We start from the raw sequence: 26,838 nt of genomic DNA, 5'->3' as shown, positions 1-26,838 counted from the left end.
CCTAAGAGACATTACTGTTAAAGTAGAACTGCTATAATTCCTATGATACATTACTGTTAAAGTAGAACTATTGTATTCCTAAGAGACATTACTGTTAAAGTAGAACTGCTATAATTCCTAAGAGACATTACTGTTAAAGTAGAACTGCTATAATTCCTAAGAGACATTACTGTTAAAGTAGAACTATTGTATTCCTATGATACATTACTGTTAAAGTAGAACTATTGTATTCTTATGAGACATTACTGTTAAAGTAGAACTATTGTATTCTTATGAGACATTACTGTTAAAGTAGAACTGCTATAATTCCTAAGAGACATTACTGTTAAAGTAGAACTGCTATAATTCCTAAGAGACATTACTGTTAAAGTAGAACTATTGTATTCCTATGATACATTACTGTTAAAGTAGAACTGCTATAATTCCTAAGAGACATTACTGTTAAAGTAGAACTGCTATAATTCCTAAGAGACATTACTGTTAAAGTAGAACTGCTATAATTCCTATGATACATTACTGTTAAAGTAGAACTGCTATAATTCCTAAGAGACATTACTGTTAAAGTAGAACTGCTATAATTCCTATGATACATTACTGTTAAAGTAGAACTATTGTATTCCTAAGAGACATTACTGTTAAAGTAGAACTGCTATAATTCCTAAGAGACATTACTGTTAAAGTAGAACTGCTATAATTCCTAAGAGAAATTACTGTTAAAGTAGAACTATTGTATTCCTATGATACATTACTGTTAAAGTAGAACTATTGTATTCCTATGATACATTACTGTTAAAGTAGAACTATTGTATTCCTATGATACATTACTGTTAAAGTAGAACTATTGTATTCTTATGAGACATTACTGTTAAAGTAGAACTGCTATAATTCCTAAGAGAAATTACTGTTAAAGTAGAACTGCTATAATTCCTATGATACATTACTGTTAAAGTAGAACTATTGTATTCTTATGAGACATTACTGTTAAAGTAGAACTGCTATAATTCCTAAGAGACATTACTGTTAAAGTAGAACTGCTATAATTCCTATGATACATTACTGTTAAAGTAGAACTATTGTATTCTTATGAGACATTACTGTTAAAGTAGAACTGCTATAATTCCTAAGAGACATTACTGTTAAAGTAGAACTGCTATAATTCCTAAGAGACATTACTGTTAAAGTAGAACTGCTATAATTCCTATGATACATTACTGTTAAAGTAGAACTGCTATAATTCCTAAGAGACATTACTGTTAAAGTAGAACTATTGTATTCCTAAGAGACATTACTGTTAAAGTAGAACTGCTATAATTCCTAAGAGACATTACTGTTAAAGTAGAACTATTGTATTCCTATGATACATTACTGTTAAAGTAGAACTGCTATAATTCCTAAGAGACATTACTGTTAAAGTAGAACTGCTATAATTCCTAAGAGACATTACTGTTAAAGTAGAACTATTGTATTCCTAAGAGAATTTACTGTTAAAGTAGAACTGCTATAATTCCTAAGAGACATTACTGTTAAAGTAGAACTATTGTATTCCTATGATACATTACTGTTAAAGTAGAACTATTGTATTCCTATGATACATTACTGTTAAAGTAGAACTGCTATAATTCCTAAGAGACATTACTGTTAAAGTAGAACTGCTATAATTCCTAAGAGACATTACTGTTAAAGTAGAACTATTGTATTCCTAAGAGACATTACTGTTAAAGTAGAACTGCTATAATTCCTATGATACATTACTGTTAAAGTAGAACTGCTATAATTCCTAAGAGACATTACTGTTAAAGTAGAACTATTGTATTCCTAAGAGACATTACTGTTAAAGCATAATTTGTAGTCCACACAGAAATCTACAGATTTGATGATGTGCCACAGTCTGCCCAACAGTCCTTTTACAATGTGTTCTCGTCAGTTATTCAGTCACTAAAAGGTGTGTGAGATCAGAGAGCAGAGAGGGAGGCTTTACAGCCAGTACTTAGGCTTTTAAATGTGTTTATATGAGAGTGTGTGTGTGTCCGAGCAAGGACCATTTTACAGCCAGTACATAAAGGCTTTTAAGTGAGTGGTGTGTGTGTGGAGGGGGGGGGGGGGGTTTAAGCTAAGGTTATTGACTGATGTCTGACTGCATTGACCACCATCTTGTACTGGGGGTCCAAGTTGCCTAGTTACGGACCTACGGTCTCCTGTAATGGCAGCGGGTTGATGTGCACTCGTCAGGCGGGTCAAGTCTTACCTCAGCGAGACCACACACACGCTTACACACACACACACACACACACACACACACACACCCCTCTGTGCCTCACAGATAACAGAGCCTTTAAATACAGACAGGTTAGCTTTCTCTCCACATCCCACATATGTATTGTTAGGGGTGGCTGGAAGAATATTCAATAGACTCTCAGGTTTGTTCTGTTCCCATTTCCTCATTTAATGACTATCAAAATGCAGAGTTGTGTTAGGCTTTAATCACCCAGGCCAAAACTCTGCTCTAGGACTGTCTGGCTGTTGAATATGTATGTGGGGATAGAGGGATGGAGGGAGGGATGAGTGTTTCTCTTTCTCCAGCAGGGATGGGAGGAGTAGACGGAGAGGTGAAAATCAACCTGTTGACCTGACTGCAAGGAGCTGAACATTATAAACAGTATACACATAGCTTTAAATAAAAACCTGTTTTACACACACACCTGTCATTCAGCTGTAACCTGCACACTGCAACATTGTGCCCAGACACTAAGAGCCAGTGTGTTGGTAAAGGTTTCACGTACTGGAGACCGCACAAGACCGCATGACAGTCCATCTGGACTGGACCATATGACAGTCCATCTGGACTGGACCGGACCATTTGACAGTCCATCTGGACTGGACCGGACCATATGACAGTCCATCTGGACTGGACCGGACCGTATGACAGTCCATCTGGACTGGACCGGACCGTTTGACAGTCCATCTGGACTGGACCATATGACAGTCCATCTGGACTGGACCATATGACAGTCCATCTGGACTGGACCATATGACAGTCCATCTGGACTGGACCGGACCATTTGACAGTCCATCTGGACTGGACCGGACCATATGACAGTCCATCTGGACTGGACCATATGACAGTCCATCTGGACTGGACCGGACCGTATGACAGTCCATCTGGACTGGACCGGACCATTTGACAGTCCATCTGGACTGGACCATATGACAGTCCATCTGGACTGGACCATATGACAGCCCATCTGGACTGGACCATATGACAGTCCATCTGGACTGGACAGGACCATATGACAGTCCATCTGGACTGGACCGGACCATTTGACAGTCCATCTGGACTGGACCGGACCATATGATAGTCCATCTGGACTGGACCATATGACAGTCCATCTGGACTGGACCGGACCGTATGACAGTCCATCTGGACTGGACCATATGACAGTCCATCTGGACTGGACCGGACCATTTGACAGTCCATCTGGACTGGACCATATGACAGTCCATCTGGACTGGACCGGACCGTATGACAGTCCATCTGGACTGGACTGGACCATTTGACAGTCCATCTGGACTGGACCATATGACAGTCCATCTGGACTGGACCATATGACAGTCCATCTGGACTGGACCATATGACAGTCCATCTGGACTGGACAGGACCATATGACAGTCCATCTGGACTGGACCGGACCATTTGACAGTCCATCTGGACTGGACCGGACCATATGATAGTCCATCTGGACTGGACCATATGACAGTCCATCTGGACTGGACCGGACCGTATGACAGTCCATCTGGACTGGACCATATGACAGTCCATCTGGACTGGACCGGACCATTTGACAGTCCATCTGGACTGGACCATATGACAGTCCATCTGGACTGGACCGGACCACATGACAGTCCATCTGGACTGGACCGGACCATTTGACAGTCCATCTGGACTGGACCGGACCATTTGACAGTCCATCTGGACTGGACCGGACCGTTTGACAGTCCATCTGGACTGGACCGGACTGTATGACAGTCCATCTGGACTGGACTGGACCGGACCGTATGACAGTCCATCTGGGCTGGACCATATGACAGTCCATCTGGACTGGACCATATGACAGTCCATCTGGACTGGACCATATGACAGTCCATCTGGACTGGACCATATGACAGTCCATCTGGACTGGACCGGACCATTTGACAGTCCATCTGGACTGGACCGGACCATTTGACAGTCCATCTGGACTGGACCGGACCATTTGACAGTCCATCTGGACTGGACCGGACCGTTTGACAGTCCATCTGGACTGGACCGGACCGTATGACAGTCCATCTGGACTGGACCGGACCAATTGACAGTCCATCTGGACTGGACCGGACCATATGACAGTCCATCTGGACTGGACCATATGACAGTCCATCTGGACTGGACCGGACCGTATGACAGTCCATCTGGACTGGACCATATGACAGTCCATCTGGACTGGACCGGACCATTTGACAGTCCATCTGGACTGGACCATATGACAGTCCATCTGGACTGGACCGGACCATATGACAGTCCATCTGGACTGGACCGGACCATTTGACAGTCCATCTGGACTGGACCGGACCATTTGACAGTCCATCTGGACTGGACCGGACCGTATGACAGTCCATCTGGGCTGGACCGGACCGTATGACAGTCCATCTGGGCTGGACCGGACCGTATGACAGTCCATCTGGACTGGACCGGATCATATGACAGTCCATCTGGACTGGACCGGACTGTATGACAGTCCATCTGGACTGGACTGGACCGGACCGTATGACAGTCCATCTGGGCTGGACCGGACCGCATGACAGTCCATCTGGACCGGACCGTATGACAGTCCATATAGACTGTGTTGGATAAGTGGTTAGAAGGACGGCATACAGAGCAGTTAGGAGAAGACACAGTCTTCTAGGGTATTGATAACTACGGGTAGAGAAGACACAGTCCTCTAGGGTATTGATAACTACAGGTAGAGAAGACACAGTCCTCTAGCGTAGTGATAACTACAGGTAGAGAAGACACAGTCCTCTGGGGTATTAATAACTACAGGTAGAGAAGACACAGTCCTCTAGGGTGTTGATAATTACAGGCTGAATGACAACAAGGAAAGCTCATCAGAATTCATTCAAATACATACTCAGTATTATTGTTGTCATTCAACCTGTAGATTGCAATACCCTAAAGGGTGTCATCTCAACCTGTAGATAGCAATACCCTAAAGGGTGTTATCTCAACCTGTAGATAGCAATACCCTAAAGGGTGTCATCTCAACCTGTAGATAGCAATACCCTAAAGGGTGTTATCTCAACCTGTAGATAGCAATACCCTAAAGTGTGTTATCTCAACCTGTAGATAGCAATACCCTAAAGGGTGTCATCTCAACCTGTAGATAGCAATACCCTAAAGTGTGCTATCTCAACCTGTAGATAGCAATACCCTAAAGGGTGTTATCTCAACCTGTAGATAGCAATACCCTAAAGGGTGTTATCTCAACCTGTAGATAGCAATACCCTAAAGTGTGTTATCTCAACCTGTAGATTGCAATACCCTAAAGGGTGTTATCTCAACCTGTAGATAGCAATACCCTAAAGGGTGTTATCTCAACCTGTAGATAGCAATACCCTAAAGGGTGTTATCTCAACCTGTAGATAGCAATACCCTAAAGGGTGTCATCTCAACCTGTAGATAGCAATACCCTAAAGGGTGTTATCTCAACCTGTAGATAGCAATACCCTAAAGGGTGTTATCTCAACCTGTAGATAGCAATACCCTAAGGGGTGTCATCTCAACCTGTAGATAACACACTTTAGGGTATTGCTATCTCAACCTGCAATACCCTAAAGGTTGGTGTTTCTTCTCAACCTCTGAATGCTCTACTATGAAAAGCCAACTGACATTTACTCCTGAGGTACTGACCTGTTGCACCCTCTACAACCACTGTGATTATTATTTGACCCTGCTGGTCATCTATGAACGATTGAACATCTTGACGAACGATCTGGCCTTAAGGCCATGTACTCTCATCTCTACCGGCACAGCCAGAAGAGGACTGGCCACCCCTCAGAGCCTGGTTCCTCTCTAGGTTTCTTCCTAGGTTCCTGCCTTTCGAGGGAGTTTTTCCTTGCCACCGTGCTTCTACATTGCTTACAGTTTGGGGTTTTAGGCTGGTTTCTGTATAGGACCTGGTGACATCTTCCGATGTAAAAAAAATGGATTTATAAATACATTTGATTAGTTTTTTGATTGGTATGATACTTGTGTGTGTGTGATTCATTATGTGTTTACCACAGGCAAGGGCTATTAACATGAATTGTGATGATGTGTGTCAGGACCTCAGGGCAGATTCATAGAAGCTGGGGAGAGGATGATGAAAACTGAGAAAGTATTAGTGGGAGCCAGGTGTGTGTGCGTGTGTGTGTGCAAAATGAGGTCACTCTTAGGTAGCGGCGTTCCGGTTGGGAGAGCTCCATCATGCTCTGCCAGGAATACCGCTGGAACTGCAGGAAACAGCTGCACTACCCCTACACACTGCAAACACACACCTCTCTACAGGCATCATGTGTGCATGAACCACACAAACAAAAATATTTACCCATGCAGTGTCACTAGACTTACTACTACTAGCCTACCATTACTACTTCTTCTACTAGTACTACTTATTCTACTAAACTACTAGTACTACTACTAGCAATACTTTATATACTAGCCTACTAGTACTACTACTAGCAATACTTTATATACTAGCCTACCATTACTACTTCTTCTACTAGTACTACTTCTTCTACTAGCCTACTCCTACTACTACTTCTACTAGCACTACTTATTCTACTAGCCTACTATAACTACTTCTACTAGCCTACTACTACTTCCAGCCAACAACTACTACTACTACTACTATTACTACTACTTCTACTAGCCTACTATAACTACTTCTACTAGCCTACTACTACAAGCCTACTATAACTACTTCTACTACTACTACTACTACTACTACTACTACTACTACTTCTTCTAGCACTACTTCTTCTACTAGCCTACTACTACTTCCAGCCAACAACTACTACTACCCTACTACCACAAATACTATTATTATCACCACGAATACTACTCGTCTACTACTACTAGCCAACTATAACCACATCTTCTACTAGCCTACTATTACTACATATTCTACTAGCCTACTATTAATACATCTTCTACTAGCCTACTATAACCACATCTTCTACTAGCCTACTATTACCACATCTTCTACTAGCCTACTATTACCACATATTCTACTAGCCTACTATAACCACATATTCTACTAGCCTACTATTACCACATCTTCTACTAGCCTACTATTACCACATATTCTACTAGCCTACTATTACCACATATTCTACTAGCCTACTATTACCACATATTCTACTAGCCTACTATAACCACATATTCTACTAGCCTACTATTACTACTTTTACTAGCCTACTATAACTACATATTCTACTAGCCTACTATTACTACATCTTCTACTAGCCTACTATAACTACTTCTACTAGCACTACTTCTTCTACTAGCCTACTATAACTACATCTTCTACTAGCCTACTATAACTACATCTTCTACTAGCCTACTATAACTACATCTTCTACTAGCCTACTATTACTACTTCTACTAGCCTACTATAACTACATCTACTAGCCTACTATAACTACATCTTCTACTAGCCTACTATAACTACATATTCTACTAGCCTACTATAACTACATCTTCTACTAGCCTACTATTACTACTTCTACTAGCCTACTATAACTACATCTTTTACTAGCCTACGATTACCACATCTTCTACTAGCCTACTATTACTACTTGACTACTATTACTACTAGTACTACTTTTTCTACTAGCTAACTATAACTACATATTCTATTAGCCTACTATTACTACATCTACTAGCCTACTATAACTACTTCTTCTACTAGCCTACTAGTACTACCTATTCTACTAGCCTACTAGGACTACTGCTTCTACTAGTCTACTAGGACTACTGCTTCTACTAGCCTACTAGTACTACCTATTCTACTAGCCTACTAGGACTACTGCTTCTACTAGTCTACTAGGACTACTGCTTCTACTAGCCTACTATTAGTAATGTTTCTACTACAAGTCTACTGTTACAAATTTTTCTACTACTATTAGCCTACGATAACCAATATACTAATGTTTCCACGACTACTAGCCAAGTAATTCTAATGTTTCTACTATTAATACTACTCTGGAATTACTAATGTTTCTACTACTACTACTACCCTAGTATTACTAATGTTTCTACTACCACTAGCCTAGTATTACTAATGTTTCTACTACCACTAGCCTAGTATTATTAATGTTTCTACTACTAGCCTAGTATTACTAATGTTTCTACTATTAGTCTTCTATTACTAATGTTTCTACTACTACTAGCCTACTGTTACTAATGTTTCTACTACTTCTAGCCTACTGTTACTAATGTTTCTACTACTACTACTAGCCTACTGTTAATGTTTCTACTACTACTACTACTAGCCTACTGTTACTAATGTGTCTACTACTACTACTACATCTTCTACTAGCCTACTATAACTACTTATTCTACTAGCCTACTAGTATTACCTATTCTACTAGCCTACTAGTACTACCTATTCTACTAGCCTACTAGGACTACTGCTTCTACTAGTCTACTCGTACTACTTATTCTACTAGCCTACTATTAGTAATGTTTCTACTACAAGTCTACTGTTACTAATTTTTCTACTACTACTACTACTAGCCTACTGTTACTAATGTTTCTACTACTACTAGCCTACTGTTACTAATGTTTCTACTACTACTACTACTAGCCTACTGTTACTAATGTTTCTACTACTACTACATCTTCTACTAGCCTACTATAACTACTTCTTCTACTAGCCTACTAGTATTACCTATTCTACTAGCCTACTAGTACTACCTATTCTACTAGCCTACTAGGATTACTGCTTCTACTAGTCTACTCATACTACTTATTCTACTAGCCTACTATTAGTAATGTTTCTACTACAAGTCTACTGTTACTAATTTTTCTACTACTATTAGCCTACGATTACCAATGTACTAATGTTTCCACGACTACTAGCCTAGTAATTCTAATGTTTCTACTACTACTAGCCTAGTATTACTAATGTTTCTACTACCACTAGCCTAGTATTACTAATGTTTCTACTACCACTAGCCTAGTATTACTAATGTTTCTGCTACTACTATTAGCCTACGATTACCAATGTACTAATGTTTCCACGACTACTAGCCTAGTAGTTCTAATGTTTCTACTACCACTAGCCTAGTATTACTAATGTTTCTACTACCACTAGCCTAGTATTACTAATGTTTCTACTACCACTAGCCTAGTATTACTAATGTTTCTACTACTACTACTAGCCTACTGTTACTAATGTTTCTACTACTACTACTACTAGCCTACTGTTACTAATGTTTCTACTACTACTACTAGCCTACTGTTACTAATGTTTCTACTACTACTACTAGCCTACTGTTACTAATGTTTCTACTACTACTACTAGCCTACTGTTACTAATGTTTCTACTACTACTACTACTACTACTAGCCTACTGTTACTAATGTTTCTACTACTACTACTACTACTAGCCCACTGTTACTAATGTTTCTACTACTACTACTACTACTACTACTAGCCCACTGTTACTAATGTTTCTACTACTACTGCTACTACTACTACTACTACTACTACTACTACTAGCCCACTGTTACTAATGTTTCTACTACTACTACTACTACTACTACTACTACTACTACTACTACTACTAGCCCACTGTTACTAATGTTTCTACTACTACTACTACTACTACTACTACTACTACTACTACTACTACTACTACTACTACTACTACTAGCCTACTGTTACTAATGTTTCTACTACTACTACTACTACTAGCCTACTGTTACTAATGTTTCTACTACTACTACATCTTCTACTAGCCTACTATAACTACTTCTTCTACTAGCCTACTAGTATTACCTATTCTACTAGCCTACTAGTACTACCTATTCTACTAGCCTACTAGGATTACTGCTTCTACTAGTCTACTCATACTACTTATTCTACTAGCCTACTATTAGTAATGTTTCTACTACAAGTCTACTGTTACTAATTTTTCTACTACTATTAGCCTACGATTACCAATGTACTAATGTTTCCACGACTACTAGCCTAGTAATTCTAATGTTTCTACTACTACTAGCATAGTATTACTAATGTTTCTACTACCACTAACATAGTATTACTAATGTTTCTACTACCACTAGCCTAGTATTACTAATGTTTCTACTACTACTATTAGCCTACGATTACCAATGTACTAATGTTTCCACGACTACTAGCCTAGTAGTTCTAATGTTTCTACTACCACTAGCCTAGTATTACTAATGTTTCTACTACCACTAGCCTAGTATTACTAATGTTTCTACTACCACTAGCCTAGTATTACTAATGTTTCTACTACTACTATTAGCCTACGATTACCAATGTACTAATGTTTCCACGACTACTAGCCTAGTAGTTCTAATGTTTCTACTACCACTAGCCTAGTATTACTAATGTTTCTACTACCACTAGCCTAGTATTACTAATGTTTCTACTACCACTAGCCTAGTATTACTAATGTTTCTACTACTACTACTAGCCTACTGTTACTAATGTTTCTACTACTACTACTACTAGCCTACTGTTACTAATGTTTCTACTACTACTAGCCTACTGTTACTAATGTTTCTACTACTACTACTAGCCTACAGTTACTAATGTTTCTACTACTACTACTAGCCTACTGTTACTAATGTTTCTACTACTACTAGCCTACTGTTACTAATGTTTCTACTACTACTACTACTACTACTAGCCCACTGTTACTAATGTTTCTACTACTACTACTACTACTACTACTAGCCCACTGTTACTAATGTTTCTACTACTACTACTACTACTACTACTACTACTACTACTACTACTACTAGCCCACTGTTACTAATGTTTCTACTACTACTACTACTACTACTACTACTACTACTACCCTACTGTAACTAATGTTTCTACTACTAGCCTTCTATTACTAATGCTTCTACTACTACTACTACTACTAGCCTACTATTACTAATGTTTCTACTACTACTACTACTACTACTAGCCTACTATTACTACTGTTTCTACTACTACTACTACTACTACTACTACTACTACTGTTTCTACTACTACTAGCCTACTATTACTAATGTTTCTACTACTACTAGCCTTCTATTACTAATGTTTCTACTACTAGCCTTCTATTACTAATGTTTCTACTACTAGCCTTCTATTACTAATGTTTCTACTACTAGCCTTCTATTACTAATGTTTCTACTACTACTACTACTACTACTACTACTAGCCTACTGTTACTAATATAACAACTACTACTACTACTACTACTACTACTAGCCTACTTTTACTAATGTTTCTACTACTAGCCTACTATTACTAATGTAACAACTACTACTACTACTACTACTACTAGCCTACTGTTACTAATATAACAACTACTACTACTACTACTACTAGCCTACTTTTACTAATGTTTCTACTACTAGCCTACTATTACTAATGTAACAACTACTACTACTACTACTACTACTACTACTACTACTACTACTAGCCTACTATTACTAATGTTTCTACTACTACTACTACTACTACTACTACTATTACTACTACTAGCCTACTATTACTAATGTTTCTACTACTACTAATGTTTCTACTAGTACCAGTCTACTCTTATTACTGTTTCTACTCCTACTCTTTCTACTCCTCCAGCAGGGTTCAAATACCCCAAAAGTGACATCCAAACCTTCAGGCACTATTGTCAATTAATTTGATACCAATAGAGGCCAAATGCTTTCATGCAGGAGGCAACAGTGCTAGGCTATCAGTAGAGTATCTATAGGGAAATACATTACTACAGTATTAGCAGGATATCAAGCTACTGTTGACCAGAGCCTCAAATGTTATCAAACATTCTATTAATACAGTCTGTGGGACCAGTGGGGAAATTAAGACGTTGGGCAGAAAGACATTTTTAACTTCATAAGCCCGATTATCATATCAAACCCATGTTAATTCAATCAATTATGTATATTCCTACTCTTTCCCATTTATCTCCAGGGCAGTTTCAACTTTCAGGAAATCAAAAGGCTCTGAGACTAAACATCTTGCCTTATTATTCCACTGAACGCCAGATACCATCTTATCTCCCTCGTTCATGCACTCTCTCTGTCGAATCGCAATAACGTCCATAGGGACAACTCATAGAGACCTCTGTACGCTGCGTTGCACAATACTAAACAAGGTCTTTTCACACTAATACAGATCATGTACACACACACACACACACACACACACACACACACACACACACGATGGCACCAAACACACCCAATGAAACGTGATTAGTGTATACTAGCAGTAACCCTGTCCTCCCTCTCCCTGTCCTCCTGTAACACCAGACCCTCCCACCATTTCATTAAACCACACACACACACTCACATCCTCCCTCCCCAGCCCCTCTAATCCAATCACAGCCCTGGTAATGCACCTCCCGTAATCCAATCAACCAATCAGGGCGCTTGCCACTGAGACTCCACCATCACGTGACCTCGCTAGACATGTGTTAGCAGTTAGCGCGTTGTGTCGCTATAATGATATTCCAGCAATGCATTTCCTTAATGCGATTTGGGAAGCCTCAACCCCAGCTCTACCCTAAGCTAACCCCAGCGGATGGCTAATCAGTTTCTAGCATTTTGCAGGGAGACAATGATCCTGGCGTTAGCGCCGGCTAATGACAGGCTAACACGATTAGCGCCCCCTTCCCAGACAGAGCCATGGACTCTGGGCCCCGTTCGCCCCACCTCCTGTGGACTCCTCATCCACTTTGTTACATTACTATGGAGCCTAATGGTCCCTTATTAGGAGTTATGGAACAGCGATGGACTGGAAATGAGATGTTCTTTAGTTACATGTACGTGATGGTTAATAGGGTCTCTGTGAATCTCACGGACAACCTGACATGCAGGAGGGAAAATTGCTAACAGCATTGATGAACAAAGTTGTCTGACACATACCAAGGCATGTTTGTTGAAATATTTTCAAAGATTAGATGCTAGCAAAAAGCATAAGCTGACGCACACCCAAAATATGTTGTAGAGGTGCTGACTAACAAACGATAAAAAGACAGTCGCACACTAATTATACTCCCAAACATTGAATGGGTATTTAACCCACGTTTCATCACACAGTGCCTGCCTCAGGGTGCTGTGACACCTCTGTTGTTGGAATGACTGTAAACTGGTTATAGTCTGATAAATCAGGTAAACTACCAATGATTGGTTCACAGGGACAACACATACTCTGTAACAGACACACGCGCACACACAGACACACACCATGGCCATCACTGCAGCCCTGACACATCAGTGTACACCAGAGACGGCTCCATTTGACCTGTAGCTATCAGTGAGCCGATTCATCAACATGAGCTAATAGGGTAGGCAATCTGGAGCTGATTGAAAGACATGGGTTAGTTAGCATGTGGCTAACGGCAGTACTCTCAGTGGACTGACGGGGTTTTTAATGGTCACTAACAACACTGAAGGGTCGTGTACGCACCAAACGGAGAAAAAAACAAAACAGGGAGGGACAACCTGGACTTATCCAATTGGAACGGCTCATTGTAATTTTCTGATGCAAAATGTTCCGTCACAGCATGCTCTAATGAACAGGACCCTAATATCGAAACTGGACACAAGGATGACCAACATCCTCTGGACACATCACAAATACAATTCTTAGAATTCTGTGGTGTTCTTTGGACCCCCTTTGAAGTTGGTTACATGTGCCTGCAGTGTGGCCTACTTTAAAACTGACAGAGTAACCTTGGAGATCTTGGAAGAAAAGCGGTCCACTGTTAAAACCTTAACAGCCAACATCAGGAATTGAGCTCTTCATTGCCAACATTGGCCTCGAGGAGGAAGCATTTGAGATGAAAGCCTGTTCATGCTGCAGTGAATGGAGATATTGTCGATGGGGGGGGGGTGTCTATATTCATTTATCAAGGAAAACCTGATACACTTCTGGTAATTAAACACAATGACGTGATTTTAACTTACTTGAACTTTGCGTTGATTCCGTCGGCAGCCTTGTGGTAGTTCTCTGTGGTCATCTTGTAGAACTGAGCACTCTGGAGGGAGGGAGAGGGGGAGAGATAGAGATATAAAGAGAAAATGTGAGGAAGAGAGAGATGGGAAGAGAGAGAATGAGAGAAAGACAGATAAATGCCAAGTTAGAATCAGATTGGGCCTCTTACATAAAACAGTTTATTCCCAGCGTCCCTGGGCCTTTCAGGTGGCCTTTATTTGCCAAAAGGAAACACTCCAGCTGAGACAAGCCTTTTCCCCCTCACACACACACACCAAACGGCACCCTATTCCACATATAGTGCCGCCGATACGCCCTGGTAAAATTTAGCGCACTATATAGGAAATAGGGTGGTATTTGTGACACACATCTGACAGGCATGTACCCTCCACTACTACAATAGCCCATTAAAACTTGATGGATGGGGATATTGAGGGAGCAACACCATTAAGTAGTTGTGCAGGGGTTTATTTTTATAATCTGAGGGAGTGAGCGGTGTGATCGTTCAGTTTGACGTGTGTGTTCGAGAATGTGTCTGTGGAGTCAAAAGTCTGGACACATCTACTCATTTGAGAGTTCCTTTATTTTTACTATTTTCTACATTGTAAAAAGTGTTAAACAAATCCAAATATTTTTTATTTGAAATTCTTCAAAAGTAGCCACCCTTCGCCTTGATGACAGCTTGGCACACTCCTGGCATTCTCTCAACCAGCTTCATGAGGTAGTCACCTGGAATGCATTTCAATTAACAGGTGTGCCTTGTTAAAAGTTCATTTGTGGAATTTCTTTCCTTCTTAATGCATTATATCCAATCAGTTGTGTTGTGACAAGGTAGGGGGGTATACAGAAGACAGCCCTATTTGGTAAAAGACCAAGTCCATATTATGGCAAGAACAGCTCAAATAAGCAAAGAGAAATGTCCATTACTTTAAGACATGAAGGTCAGTCAATACGGAACATTTTAAGAACTGTGAAAGTTTCTTCAAGTGCAGTCGCAAAAACCATCAAGCGCTATGATGAAACTGGCTCTGATGAGGACCGCCACAGGAGAGGAAGACCCAGAGTTACCTCTGCTATGATGAAACTGGCTCTCATGAGGACCGCCACAGGAGAGGAAGACCCAGAGTTACCTCTGCTATGATGAAACTGGCTCTCATGAGGACCGCCACAGGAGAGGAAGACCCAGAGTTACCTCTGCTATGATGAAACTGGCTCTCATGAGGACCGCCACAGGAGAGGAAGACCCAGAGTTACCTCTGCTATGATGAAACTGGCTCTCATGAGGACCGCCACAGGAAAGAAAGACCCAGAGTTACCTCTGCTATGATGAAACTGGCTCTCATGAGGACCGCCACAGGAGAGGAAGACCCAGAGTTACCTCTGCTGCAGAGGATAAGTTCATTAGTTACCAGCCTCAGAAACTGCAGCCCAAATAAACACTTCACAGAGTTCAAGTAATAGACTTCTCAACATCAACTGTTCAGAGGAAACCTATATGGTCGAATTTCAGCAAAGAAACCATTTCTATTTGATTTATTTTTATTTCACCTTTATTTAACCAGGTAGGCTAGTAGAGAACACCTTTATTTAACCAGGTAGGCTAGTTGAGAACACCTTTATTTAACCAGGTAGGCTAGTTGAGAACACCTTTATTTAACCAGGTAGGCTAGTAGAGAACACCTTTATTTAACCAGGTAGGCTAGTTGAGAACACGTTCTCATTTACAACTGCGACCTGGCCAAGATAAAGCGTAGCAATTCGACACAAACAACAACACAGAGTTACACATGGAATAAACAAACATACAGTCAATAATACAGTAGAACAAAAATAAAACAAAAAGTCTATATACAGTGAGTGCAAATGAGGTAAGATAAGGAAATAAATAGGCCATGGTGGCGAAGTAATTACAATATAGCGATTAAACACTGGAATGGTAGATGGGCAGAAGATGAATGTGCAGGTAGAGATACTGGGGTGCAAAGGAGCAAAATAAATAAATAAATACCAGCATGGGGATGAGGTAGGTAGATAGATGGGCTGTTTACAGATGGGCTACGTACAGGTGCAGTGATCTGTACGCTACTCTGACAGCTGGTGCTTAAACCAATAAACCAATAAAAGAGACATGCTTGGTCCAAGAAACACAAGCAATGGATATTAGACTGGTGGAAACGGGCGTGTCTTTGTGAGACACAGAGTAGGTGAATGGATGATCTCTGCATGTGGGGTTCCCACCGTGAAGCATGGAGATGGTGTGATGGTGCTTTGCTGGTGACACTGGCAGTCATTTATTTAGAATTTAAGGCACACTTAACCAGCATGGCTGCAGCGATACACCATCACATCTGGTAGGCGCTTAGTGGGACGATCATTTTTTTTTCAACAGGACAATGACACAACACACCTCCAGGCTGTGTAAGGGCTATTTTCCCAAGATGGAGAGTGATGGACTGCTGCATCAGATCACCCAACCTCATCCCAATTGAGGTGGTTTGAGATGAGTTGGAAAAGCAGCCAACAAGTGCTCAGTCCTTCAAAACTGTTAGAAAAGCATTCCAGGTGAAGCTGGTGGAGAGAATACCAAGAGTGCGTAAAGCTGTCATCAAGGCAAAGGTGGGCTACTTTGAAGAATCTAAAATATATTTAGATTTGTTAAACCATTTTTTGGGTTACTACATAATTCCCAATGTGTGTTATTTCAGAGTTTTGATGTTTTCACTATTATTCTACAATAGTAAACACAAAGAAAACCCTTGAATTAGGTGTGTGCAAACTTTTGACTGGTACTGCAGAGGGAGCACACCCCTATCCACATCGACGGGACAGTAGTGGAGAGGGTAGTAAGTTTCAAGTTCCTCGGCGTACACATCACGGACAAACTGAAATAGTCCACCCACACAGATAGTGTGGTGAAGAAGGCACAGCAGCGCCTCTTCAACCTCAGGAGGCTGAAGAAATTTGGCTTGTCACCAAAAACACACAAACTTTTACAGATGCACAATCGAGAGCATCCCGTCAGGCTGTATCACCGCCTGGTACGTTAACTGCTCCGCCCACAACCATAAGGCTCTCCAGAGGGTAGTGAGGTCTGCACAACGCATCACCGGGGGCAAACTACCTGCCCTCCAGGACACCTACACCACCCGATGTCACAGGAAGGCCAAAAAGATAATCAAGGACAACAACCACCCGAGCCACTGCCTGTTCACCCCGCTATCATCCAGAAGGCGAGGTCAGTACAGGTGCATCAAAGCAGGGACCGGGAGACTGAAAAACATCAGACTGTAACAGCCATCACTAACATTGAGTGGCTGCTGCCAACATACCGACTCAACTCCAGCCACTTTAATAATGGAAAAATGTATGTAATAAATGTATCACTAGCCACTTTAAACAATGACACTTCATATGTTTACAAACCCTACATTACTCATCTCATATGTATATACTGTACTCTATACCATCTACTGCATCTTGCCTATGCCGTTCTGTACCATCACTCATTCATATATCTTTATGTACATATTCTTATTCATTCCTTTACACTTGTGTGTATAAGGTAATTGTTGTGAAATTGTTAGGTTAGATTACTCGTTGGATATTACTGCAAGGTTGGAACTAGAAGCACAAGCATTTCGCTACACTCGCATTAACATCTGCTAACCATGTGTATGTGACAAATAACATTAGATTTGATTTGTAAAGTGCCCTCCACTAATATTGGCAAACTTAGTAAATATGAGCAAAACGGCTGTGAAAAAAAATGTCTGTTTATCCTCTTGGTCTTTTATTAAAAATATTCACAAAAACGTAACCTAAACTATTAAAGTAAAATAATTGAAAGAAAAAATGTATTCTTATCATAAAACAAATATTTTTCTCTAATACACACTACCGTTCAAAAGTTTGGGGTCACGTAGAAATGTCCTTATTTTCCATTAAAACATACATGAAATGAGTTGCAAAATGAATAGGAAAAATAGTCAAGATGATGATAAGGATATAAATAATGATTTTTAATTGAAATAATAATTGTGTCCTTCAAACTTTGCTTTCATCAAAGAATCCTCCATTTGCAGCAATTACAGCCTTGCAGACCTTTGGCATTCTAGTTGTCAATTTGTTGAAGTAATCTGAAGAGATTTCCCTCCATGCTTCCTGAAGCACCTCCCACAAGGTTGATAATCACTTCTTACGTACCATGTTTTTTATTTAACAAGGCAAGTCAGTTAAGAACAAATTCTTAATTACAATGACGGCTTAGGAACAGTGGGGTTAACTGCCTTGTTCAGGGGCAGAACGACAGATTTGACCTTGTCAGCTGGGGATTCTAGCAACCTTTCAGTTACTGGCCCAACACTCTAACCACTAGGCTACCTGTTGGTTACTGGCCCAACACTAACCACTAGGCTACCTGCTGGTTACTGGCCCAACACTCTAACCACTAGGCTACCTGTTGGTTACTGGCCCAACACTAACCACTAGGCTACCTGCTGGTTACTGGCCCAACACTCTAACCACTAGGCTACCTGTTGGTTACTGGCCCAACACTCTAACCACTAGGCTACAGTGCCTTGCGAAAGTATTCGGCCCCCTTGAACTTTGTGACCTTTTGCCACATTTCAGGCTTCAAACATAAAGATATAAAACTGTATTTTTTTGTGAACAATCAACAACAAGTGGGACACAATCATGAAGTGGAACAACATTTATTGGATATTTCAAACTTTTTTAACAAATCAAAAACTGAAAAAATGGGCGTGCAAAATTATTCAGCCCCTTTACTTTCAGTGCAGCAAACTCTCTCCAGAAGTTCAGTGAGGATCTCTGAATGATCCAATGTTGACCTAAATGACTAATGATGATAAATACAATCCACCTGTGTGTAATCAAGTCTCCGTATAAATGCACCTGCACTGTGATAGTCTCAGAGGTCCGTTAAAAGCGCAGAGAGCATCATGAAGAACAAGGAACACACCAGGCAGGTCCGAGATACTGTTGTGAAGAAGTTTAAAGCCGGATTTGGATACAAAAATATTTCCCAAGCTTTAAACATCCCAAGGAGCACTGTGCAAGCGATAATATTGAAATGGAAGGAGTATCAGACCACTGCAAATCTACCAAGACCTGGCCGTCCCTCTAAACTTTCAGCTCATACAAGGAGAAGACTGATCAGAGATGCAGCCAAGAGGCCCATGATCACTCTGGATGAACTGCAGAGATCTACAGCTGAGGTGGGAGACTCTGTCCATAGGACAACAATCAGTCGTATATTGCACAAATCTGGCCTTTATGGAAGAGTGGCAAGAAGAAAGCCATTTCTTAAAGATATCCATAAAAAGTGTCGTTTAAAGTTTGCCACAAGCCACCTGGGAGACACACCAAACATGTGGAAGAAGGTGCTCTGGTCAGATGAAACCAAAATTGAACTTTTTGGCAACAATGCAAAACGTTATGTTTGGCGTAAAAGCAACACAGCTGAACACACCATCCCCACTGTCAAACATGGTGGTGGCAGCATCATGGTTTGGGCCTGCTTTTCTTCAGCAGGGACAGGGAACACTCTAACCACTAGGCTACCTGCTGGTTACTGGCCCAACACTCTAACCACTAGGCTACCTGCTGGTTACTGGCCCAACACTCTAACCACTAGGCTACCTGCTGGTTACTGGCCCAACACTCTAACCACTAGGCTACCTGCTGGTTACTGGCCCAACACTCTAACCACTAGGCTACCTGCTGGTTACTGGCCCAACACTCTAACCACTAGGCTACCTGTTGGTTACTGGCCCAACACTAACCACTAGGCTACCTGCCTCTAACCACTAGGCTACCTGCCTCTAACCACTAGGCTACCTGCCTCTAACCACTAGGCTACCTGCCTCTAACCACTAGGCTACCTGCCTCTAACCACTAGGCTACCTGCCTCTAACCACTAGGCTACCTGCCTCTAACCACTAGGCTACCTGCCGTCCCATATGGTCAAGCTGCTCCCACAACATCTCAATAGGGTTGAAATCCGGTGACTGTGCTGGCCACCCAATTATAGACAGAATACCAGCTGACTGCTTTTTCCCTAAATAGTTCTTGCATAGTTTGGAGCTGTGCTTTCGGTCATTATCTTGTTGTAGGAGGAAATTGGCTCCAATTAAGCGCCGTCCACAGGGTATGGTATGGCTTTGCAAAATGGAGTGATAGCCTTCCTTCTTCAAGATCCCTTTTACCCTGTACAAATCTCCCACTTTACCACCACCAAAGCACCTCCAGACCATCACATTGCCTCCACCTTGCTTGACAGATGGCGTCAAGCACTCCTCCAGCATCTTTTCATTTTTTCTGCATCCCACAAATGTTATTCTTTGCGATCGGAACACCTCAAACTTAGATTCGCCTGTCCATAACACTTTTTTCCAATCTTCCTCTGTCCAGTGTCTGTTCTTTTGCCCACTTTAATCATTTATTTTTATTGGCTAGTCAGTGATATGTCTCTTTCTTTGAAACTCTGCCTAGAAGGCCAGCATCCCGGAGTATCCTCTTTACTTTTGACGTTTAGACTGGTGTTTTGCGGGTACTATTTAATGAAGCTGCCAGTTGAGGACATGTGAGGCGTGGGTTTCTCAAACTAGATACGTCCAACCACCTCTCCCTTTACTGACGCCCCGTCCAACCACCTCTCCCTTTACTGACGTCCCGTCCAACCACCTCTCCCTTTACTGACGCCCCGTCCAACCACCTCTCCCTTTACTGACGCCCCGTCCAACCACCTCTCCCTTTACTGACGCCCCGTCCAACCACCTCTCCCTTTACTGACGCCCCGTCCAACCATCTCTCACCAATAATCTCTACTAGCAAATCTTCCAATTAAAGTAACCAACTGAGTTGTGTCAGACCGGCTAAGAGTTCAATATGAATGGCATGACTAGAACTTAACCAGTGTGTTTGAGATTTAACCAACGTTAGTGCAGACTATCCAGTCAGGGAACCATCAGTGGCAGTTTCCTCAATGTCACTGACATTGAGACTAGGATTTAACCAGTGTGTTTGTCTGTGTGTGTGTGTAACAGTGGTTGCTAGAATGTGGTGTTGGTCACTGTGTTGAATACTAAGTGACTAATAATAATAATAATTAATAAATAAATAAATAAATAATAATACTAACAACTAAATAAATCACAGCGCTGCCACTAATCAGAACCCTAATCCATCAGGAAGCACAAACGGCCAGTGATTGCAGGGCCAGCGGGTGCACACACACACACACACACACACACACTAGGAAAGACAGAAAAAAAAGCACCTACACGCCTACAGCCTGTGCAGGGAGACAGAGTGGGAGACAGAGTGGGAGACAGAGTGGGAGACAGAGTGGGAGACAGAGTAGCAGACAGTGTAATTTGTGAGGCTGTTGTGTGTGATTAACGAGTGGGGCTCAAATTGTGATTTCCTGCTGTCCTCCTAACTGATTTAGAGTGCAGCAGAGCCCCTCAATCAGTAGGAACGATAGGACCTGACCACCCCCGGGTTGATTTGGGTGCAACACTTCACCAACCCCAAAATCTACTATTTTGGGAGAAAAATACTTCTATTATGATTCAGGGCCAATTGGGCTTGATTGGTGTAACACTAAACAGAAATAAGCAGTCTATTTTAGAACAGCCTGCTTCTCGTGGTTTTCTAAGCTATAAATCGGTCCTTTTTGGTCTGCAAAACAGACTTCCTGGACTGTTCACAGAGCACCCTCATCCTTTTGATTTCTATTTACATGCCTGGGAGAGCTTTACCTTGTCTGGTGGTAAATAAGGCCGGTGGGGGTGTCAGAGACAAATGAAGTCATTATGGCTAATGCACTCGGGTGATACAGAGAGGATAGAGAAGAGTAAGGAACAGAACTGGCGTGTCCAATTAAAAAGCCCTCTCCACCATTTTTAATGAGCAAAACAAAAAGAGCTTCGTTAATGGCTATCTGTTCCCTGGCAGGGAGGCGAGGGGAAGACCCGCTGCGTTGGACGGCCCAGCGGCTTGTTACTAAAGGAATGACTAGAGGGAGCGCCACCATATAAAACCCTGAGACTGGCAAACATGGGGACTGACATGGGGAAACAGGGGGACGGCGGCCTGTTGAGTCCATCCCTCTAACATCCTAGGGACGGCGGGAGGCACCGCGGAGACATGATAGACGGCTAGCTCTGCTACGGTGAATTAAGGACTCAGAGCGTCACCGCCAGCCGCTGTAACGCCGCCAGCCCCTGTAACGGCGTCAGCCCCTGTAACGCCGTCAGCCCCTGTAACGCCGTCAGCCCCTGTAACGCCGTCAGCCCCTGTAACGCCGCCAGCCCCTGTAACGCCGCCAGCCCCTGTAACGCCGCCAGCCCCTGTAACGCCGCCAGCCCCTGTAACGCCGCCAGCCCCTGTAACACCGCCAGCCTCTGTAACACCGCCAGCCTCTGTAACACCGCCAGCCTCTGTAACGCCGCCAGCCCCTGTAACGCCGCCAGCCCCTGTAACGCCGCCAGCCCCTGTGACGCCGCCAGCCGCTGTGACGCCGTCACCCGCTGTGACGCCGCCAGCCGCTGTGACGCCGCCAGCCGCTGTGACGCCGCCAGCCGCTGTGACGCCGCCAGCCGCTGTGACGCCGCCAGCCGCTGTAACGCCGCCAGCCGCTGTAACGCCGCCAGCCGCTGTAACGCCGTCAGCCGCTGTAACACCGCCAGCCGCTGTGACGCCGTCACCCGCTGTGACGCCGCCAGCCGCTGTGACGCCGCCAGCCGCTGTGACGCCGCCAGCCGCTGTGACGCCGCCAGCCGCTGTGACGCCGCCAGCCGCTGTGACGCCGCCAGCCGCTGTAACGCCGCCAGCCGCTGTAACGCCGCCAGCCGCTGTAACACCGTCAGCCGCTGTAACACCGCCAGCCTCTGTAACACCATCAGCCGCTGTAACACCGCCAGCCTCTGTAACACCGTCAGCCGCTGTAACACCGCCAGCCTCTGTAACACCGCCAGCCGCTGTAACACCGCCAGCCGCTGTAACACCGCCAGCCTCTGTAACACCGCCAGCCGCTGTAACACCGCCAGCCTCTGTAACACCGCCAGCCGCTGTAACTTTTCTTAGCCACGTGCTTCTACATCTGCATTGCTTGCTGTTTGGGGTTTTGGCAGGGTTTCTGTATAAGCACATTTGATTGATTGACTGATTGTCAGCCATTTCACATCAAAAGGGATACATCAGGGACATGTGTATGGAAGTTGGCTCCCAGGTTGATCTGAATGCAGAACTTTTCTCTATGTCAGGTTAGGCCCTTTGCATGTGTGTGTGTAGGCATGCATGTGTTAGACTACAATGCTTATATCTCTCACACTCTCTGAGGGTCAGTGTGTGTGTGTGTGTGTGTGTGTGTGTGTGTGTGTGTGTGTGTGTGTGTGTGTGTGTGTGTGTGTGTGTGTGAGAGAAAGAGAGAGTGGGGACAGCTCCTGCTGCGTCGTCCTATCTGCTGATAATGCAACAGTAATTAAATGAGAGAGAAAGGAGAGCGAGAGAGAGAAACACACACACACACCTGGCTCCCGCTGCTACACACCGTGACTGAAGGACCTGACTGATAATGTCCTCACTGCACTTCTACTGCAGTCCCCCAATAATGTCACTTCTCTCTCTGTGACTTATGGCTGCCAACACCCCATCAACTGGAGCTGGCCTACTGTGTGATCTTGTTGACTTGACCGGTTAAGGGAACATCCTGGCCTACTGTGTGATCTTGTTGACTTGACCGGTTAAGGGAACATCCTGGCCTACTGTGTGATCTTGTTGACTTGACCGGTTAAGGGAACATCCTGGCATACTGTGTGATCTTGCTGACTTGACCGGTTAAGGGAACATCCTGGCCTACTGTGTGATCTTGTTGACTTGACCGGTTAAGGGAACGTCCTGGCCTACTGTGTGATCTTGCTGACTTGACCAGTTAAGGGAACATCCTGGCCTACTGTGTGATCTTGTTGACTTGACCGGTTAAGGGAACGTCCTGGCCTACTGTGTGATCTTGCTGACTTGACCGGTTAAGGGAACATCCTGGCCTACTGTGTGATCTTGTTGACTTGACCGGTTAAGGGAACATCCTGGCCTACTGTGTGATCTTGTTGACTTGACCGGTTAAGGGAACGTCCTGGCCTACTGTGTGATCTTGTTGACTTGACCGGTTAAGGGAACATCCTGGCCTAATGTGTGATCTTGTTGACTTGACCGGTTAAGGGAACGTCCTGGCCTACTGTGTGATCTTGTTGACTTGACCGGTTAAGGGAACATCCTGGCCTACTGTGTGATCTTGTTGACTTGACCGGTTAAGGGAACATCCTGGCCTACTGTGTGATCTTGTTGACTTGACCGGTTAAGGGAACTGGGATTGATACAAACTTGTTTTGAAGAAGTTCCTATTATGTGATGGTTTTAGACAAGTTATTCAGATCCACTTGAGTTCTGGATCAGAGCAGCTGCTATTTAACTAATATGCAATGTGTTCACATCTAAAATGGTTTAGTTAGGGGAATGGGGAGATCATACATTTGGCTTTGGAGGGTAAAAAGTAACTAGAGCTCCTGTTGCTGAGAAGGACCAGCCAACGGACCAGACCAGCCAACGTTTAAGACCACACCACCGATTCCAGCAGGTAACACACCTTGTTGCTCTGTTGTCGTTCTGAGTCTCAGTATGATGCAGACTCACAGAAGGCTGGGGTGAAAAGTAAAAGACACATTGTTATGCCACGACTGCAGATGCTTCTGTTCCCAGTTAGAAAAAGTATTGATCAGGTGGTGAATAGGAGCTATTACTGAGACGAAACACTCCATCTCGCTTTCATACAGGAGTTTTACTTTACTTCAAGGACTGTGAGGTGGCAATTGTAACGGTGATTGTCCCCCCCAACGCGGGGCGAGAGGAAAATCCAATTCCATCAATAGACATGGACTAGAGCGAGCAAAAGAGATGAAAATGAAGAAGAAAAACGTGAGATGAGCAAGAGAGAGACAAAGGAAAAGGAAAAACGAATGAGAGACTCATTCTCAACACGGGGAACTGAAAAACAGGGAAAGACAAAGAGAAAAAAACACAGAGTGCAGATTGTTAAATATGAGATTGTTTTACAGCAGATATTGAGTGAAAATGTAATCTATATATATATTGTTTTCAGAGTCAATTTGGCCGCTGTGGCCAATGAGCACAGCCATGGTGCGCTGAGCTGTCCAGGCCCTGGTGATGGCCTGTCACTAGGAACCCTCTGATGAATGGCTGTGTTGAATTGAAAGAGACATGTAATATATATCAGACTTTTATTCTCTCTGTGTGCGTTTGGTTCGGAGGGTGTGTGTGTGTGTGTGTGTGTGTGTGTGTGTGTACGGGAGAGAGAGAGAGAGATGTTGTGAGGAGAAGAGAGAGCGAGAGAGAGAGGGCTAAAGGTTATGACAGAAGAATATGAGCGAGTGACAGAGACAGCAGGAGAGAGGGAGATGAAAGAGGTAGGAGACCAAGACAGAGCTGGACAGAGATGGGAAAGGAAGAATAGAGAGGCTGTTAAGAAGATTCTAACCAACAGCAACTCCAGCAGTTTCCCTGAGCGATTCACAGCAAGACAACATGCAATACGCCCGCCATTGATCCATAAGTCACACACAGAATAACACAAACTCTCATAACGACACACACACAAACACATAATACACTCACCTTTGTTTTCCTGACAGTTCTAGTCTAGTGTGCCACCTTCTCAATGACCTTGAAATAAAAGACCCCCCAACGAAGCTATCCAATAAATGACCCAAAACAAGCATGTATGCTGCTTGTGCAGTGCCTTCAGGAAGTATTCACACCCCTTGACTTGTGTTTGACTTGACAACATTCTGCTGTGTTACAGCCCGAATTTAAAAATGATTTCATTTAGATGTTTTTCCTCACAGTACCCCATAATGTCAAAGTAGAAACATGCTTTTTAAATGTTTTATAAATTAATAAAAAAAAGGTGACATGTCTTGAGTCAATAAGTATTCAACCCCTTTGTTATGGAAAGACTAAATAAGTTCAGGAGTAAAGATTTGCTTAACAAGTCATATAATAAGTTGCATGGAATCACTGCGTGTGCAAAAACAGTGTTGAACATAATATTTGAAGGACTTCCTCATCTCTGTACCTCAGTGGAGCAGTGAATTTCAAACACAGATTCAACCACAAACACCAGGGAGGTTTTCCAATGCCTCGCAAAGAAGGGCACCTATTGGTAGATGGGTAAAAAAAAAATGGAATAATAATGAGACATTGAATATCCCTTTGAGCATGGTGAAGTTATTAATTACACTTTGGATGGTGTATCAATACACCCTTCAGGAAAGGAAGGAAACCGCTCAGGGATTTCACCACGAAGCCAATGGTGACTTTAAAACAGTTAAACGGCTGTGCTAGGAGAAAACTGAGGATGGGTCAACAACATTGTAGTTACTCCACAATACTAACCTAAATGAGAGTGAAAAGAAGGCAGCCTGTACAGAATAGAAATACTCCAAAACATGCATCCTGTT

At 42.8% G+C, this 26,838-nt stretch overlaps 1 protein-coding gene across 5 annotated transcripts in view; it reads right to left on the bottom strand.

The window, feature by feature from the left end:
- Window positions 1-26,838, bottom strand: part of LOC110499817 (MICOS complex subunit MIC19) — a 113,988-nt gene that overhangs the window by 20,834 nt on the left and 66,316 nt on the right. For all 5 annotated transcript variants that reach the window (XM_090199129.1, XM_090199130.1, XM_090199132.1 and 2 more), the window contains one exon: window positions 14,251-14,321. In XM_090199129.1, coding sequence (XP_090055255.1) covers window positions 14,251-14,321 — 71 coding nt within the window. The remainder of the gene's footprint in view (window positions 1-14,250; window positions 14,322-26,838) is intronic.

Source organism: Oncorhynchus mykiss, chromosome 15 (genome assembly GCF_057628025.1).
Source record: "Oncorhynchus mykiss isolate SJ-2025 chromosome 15, ASM5762802v1, whole genome shotgun sequence".
Classification (NCBI taxonomy): domain Eukaryota; kingdom Metazoa; phylum Chordata; class Actinopteri; order Salmoniformes; family Salmonidae; genus Oncorhynchus; species Oncorhynchus mykiss.
The sequence above is the reverse complement of the archived record's forward strand: the minus strand, read 5'-3'. Positions and strand labels throughout refer to the sequence as shown.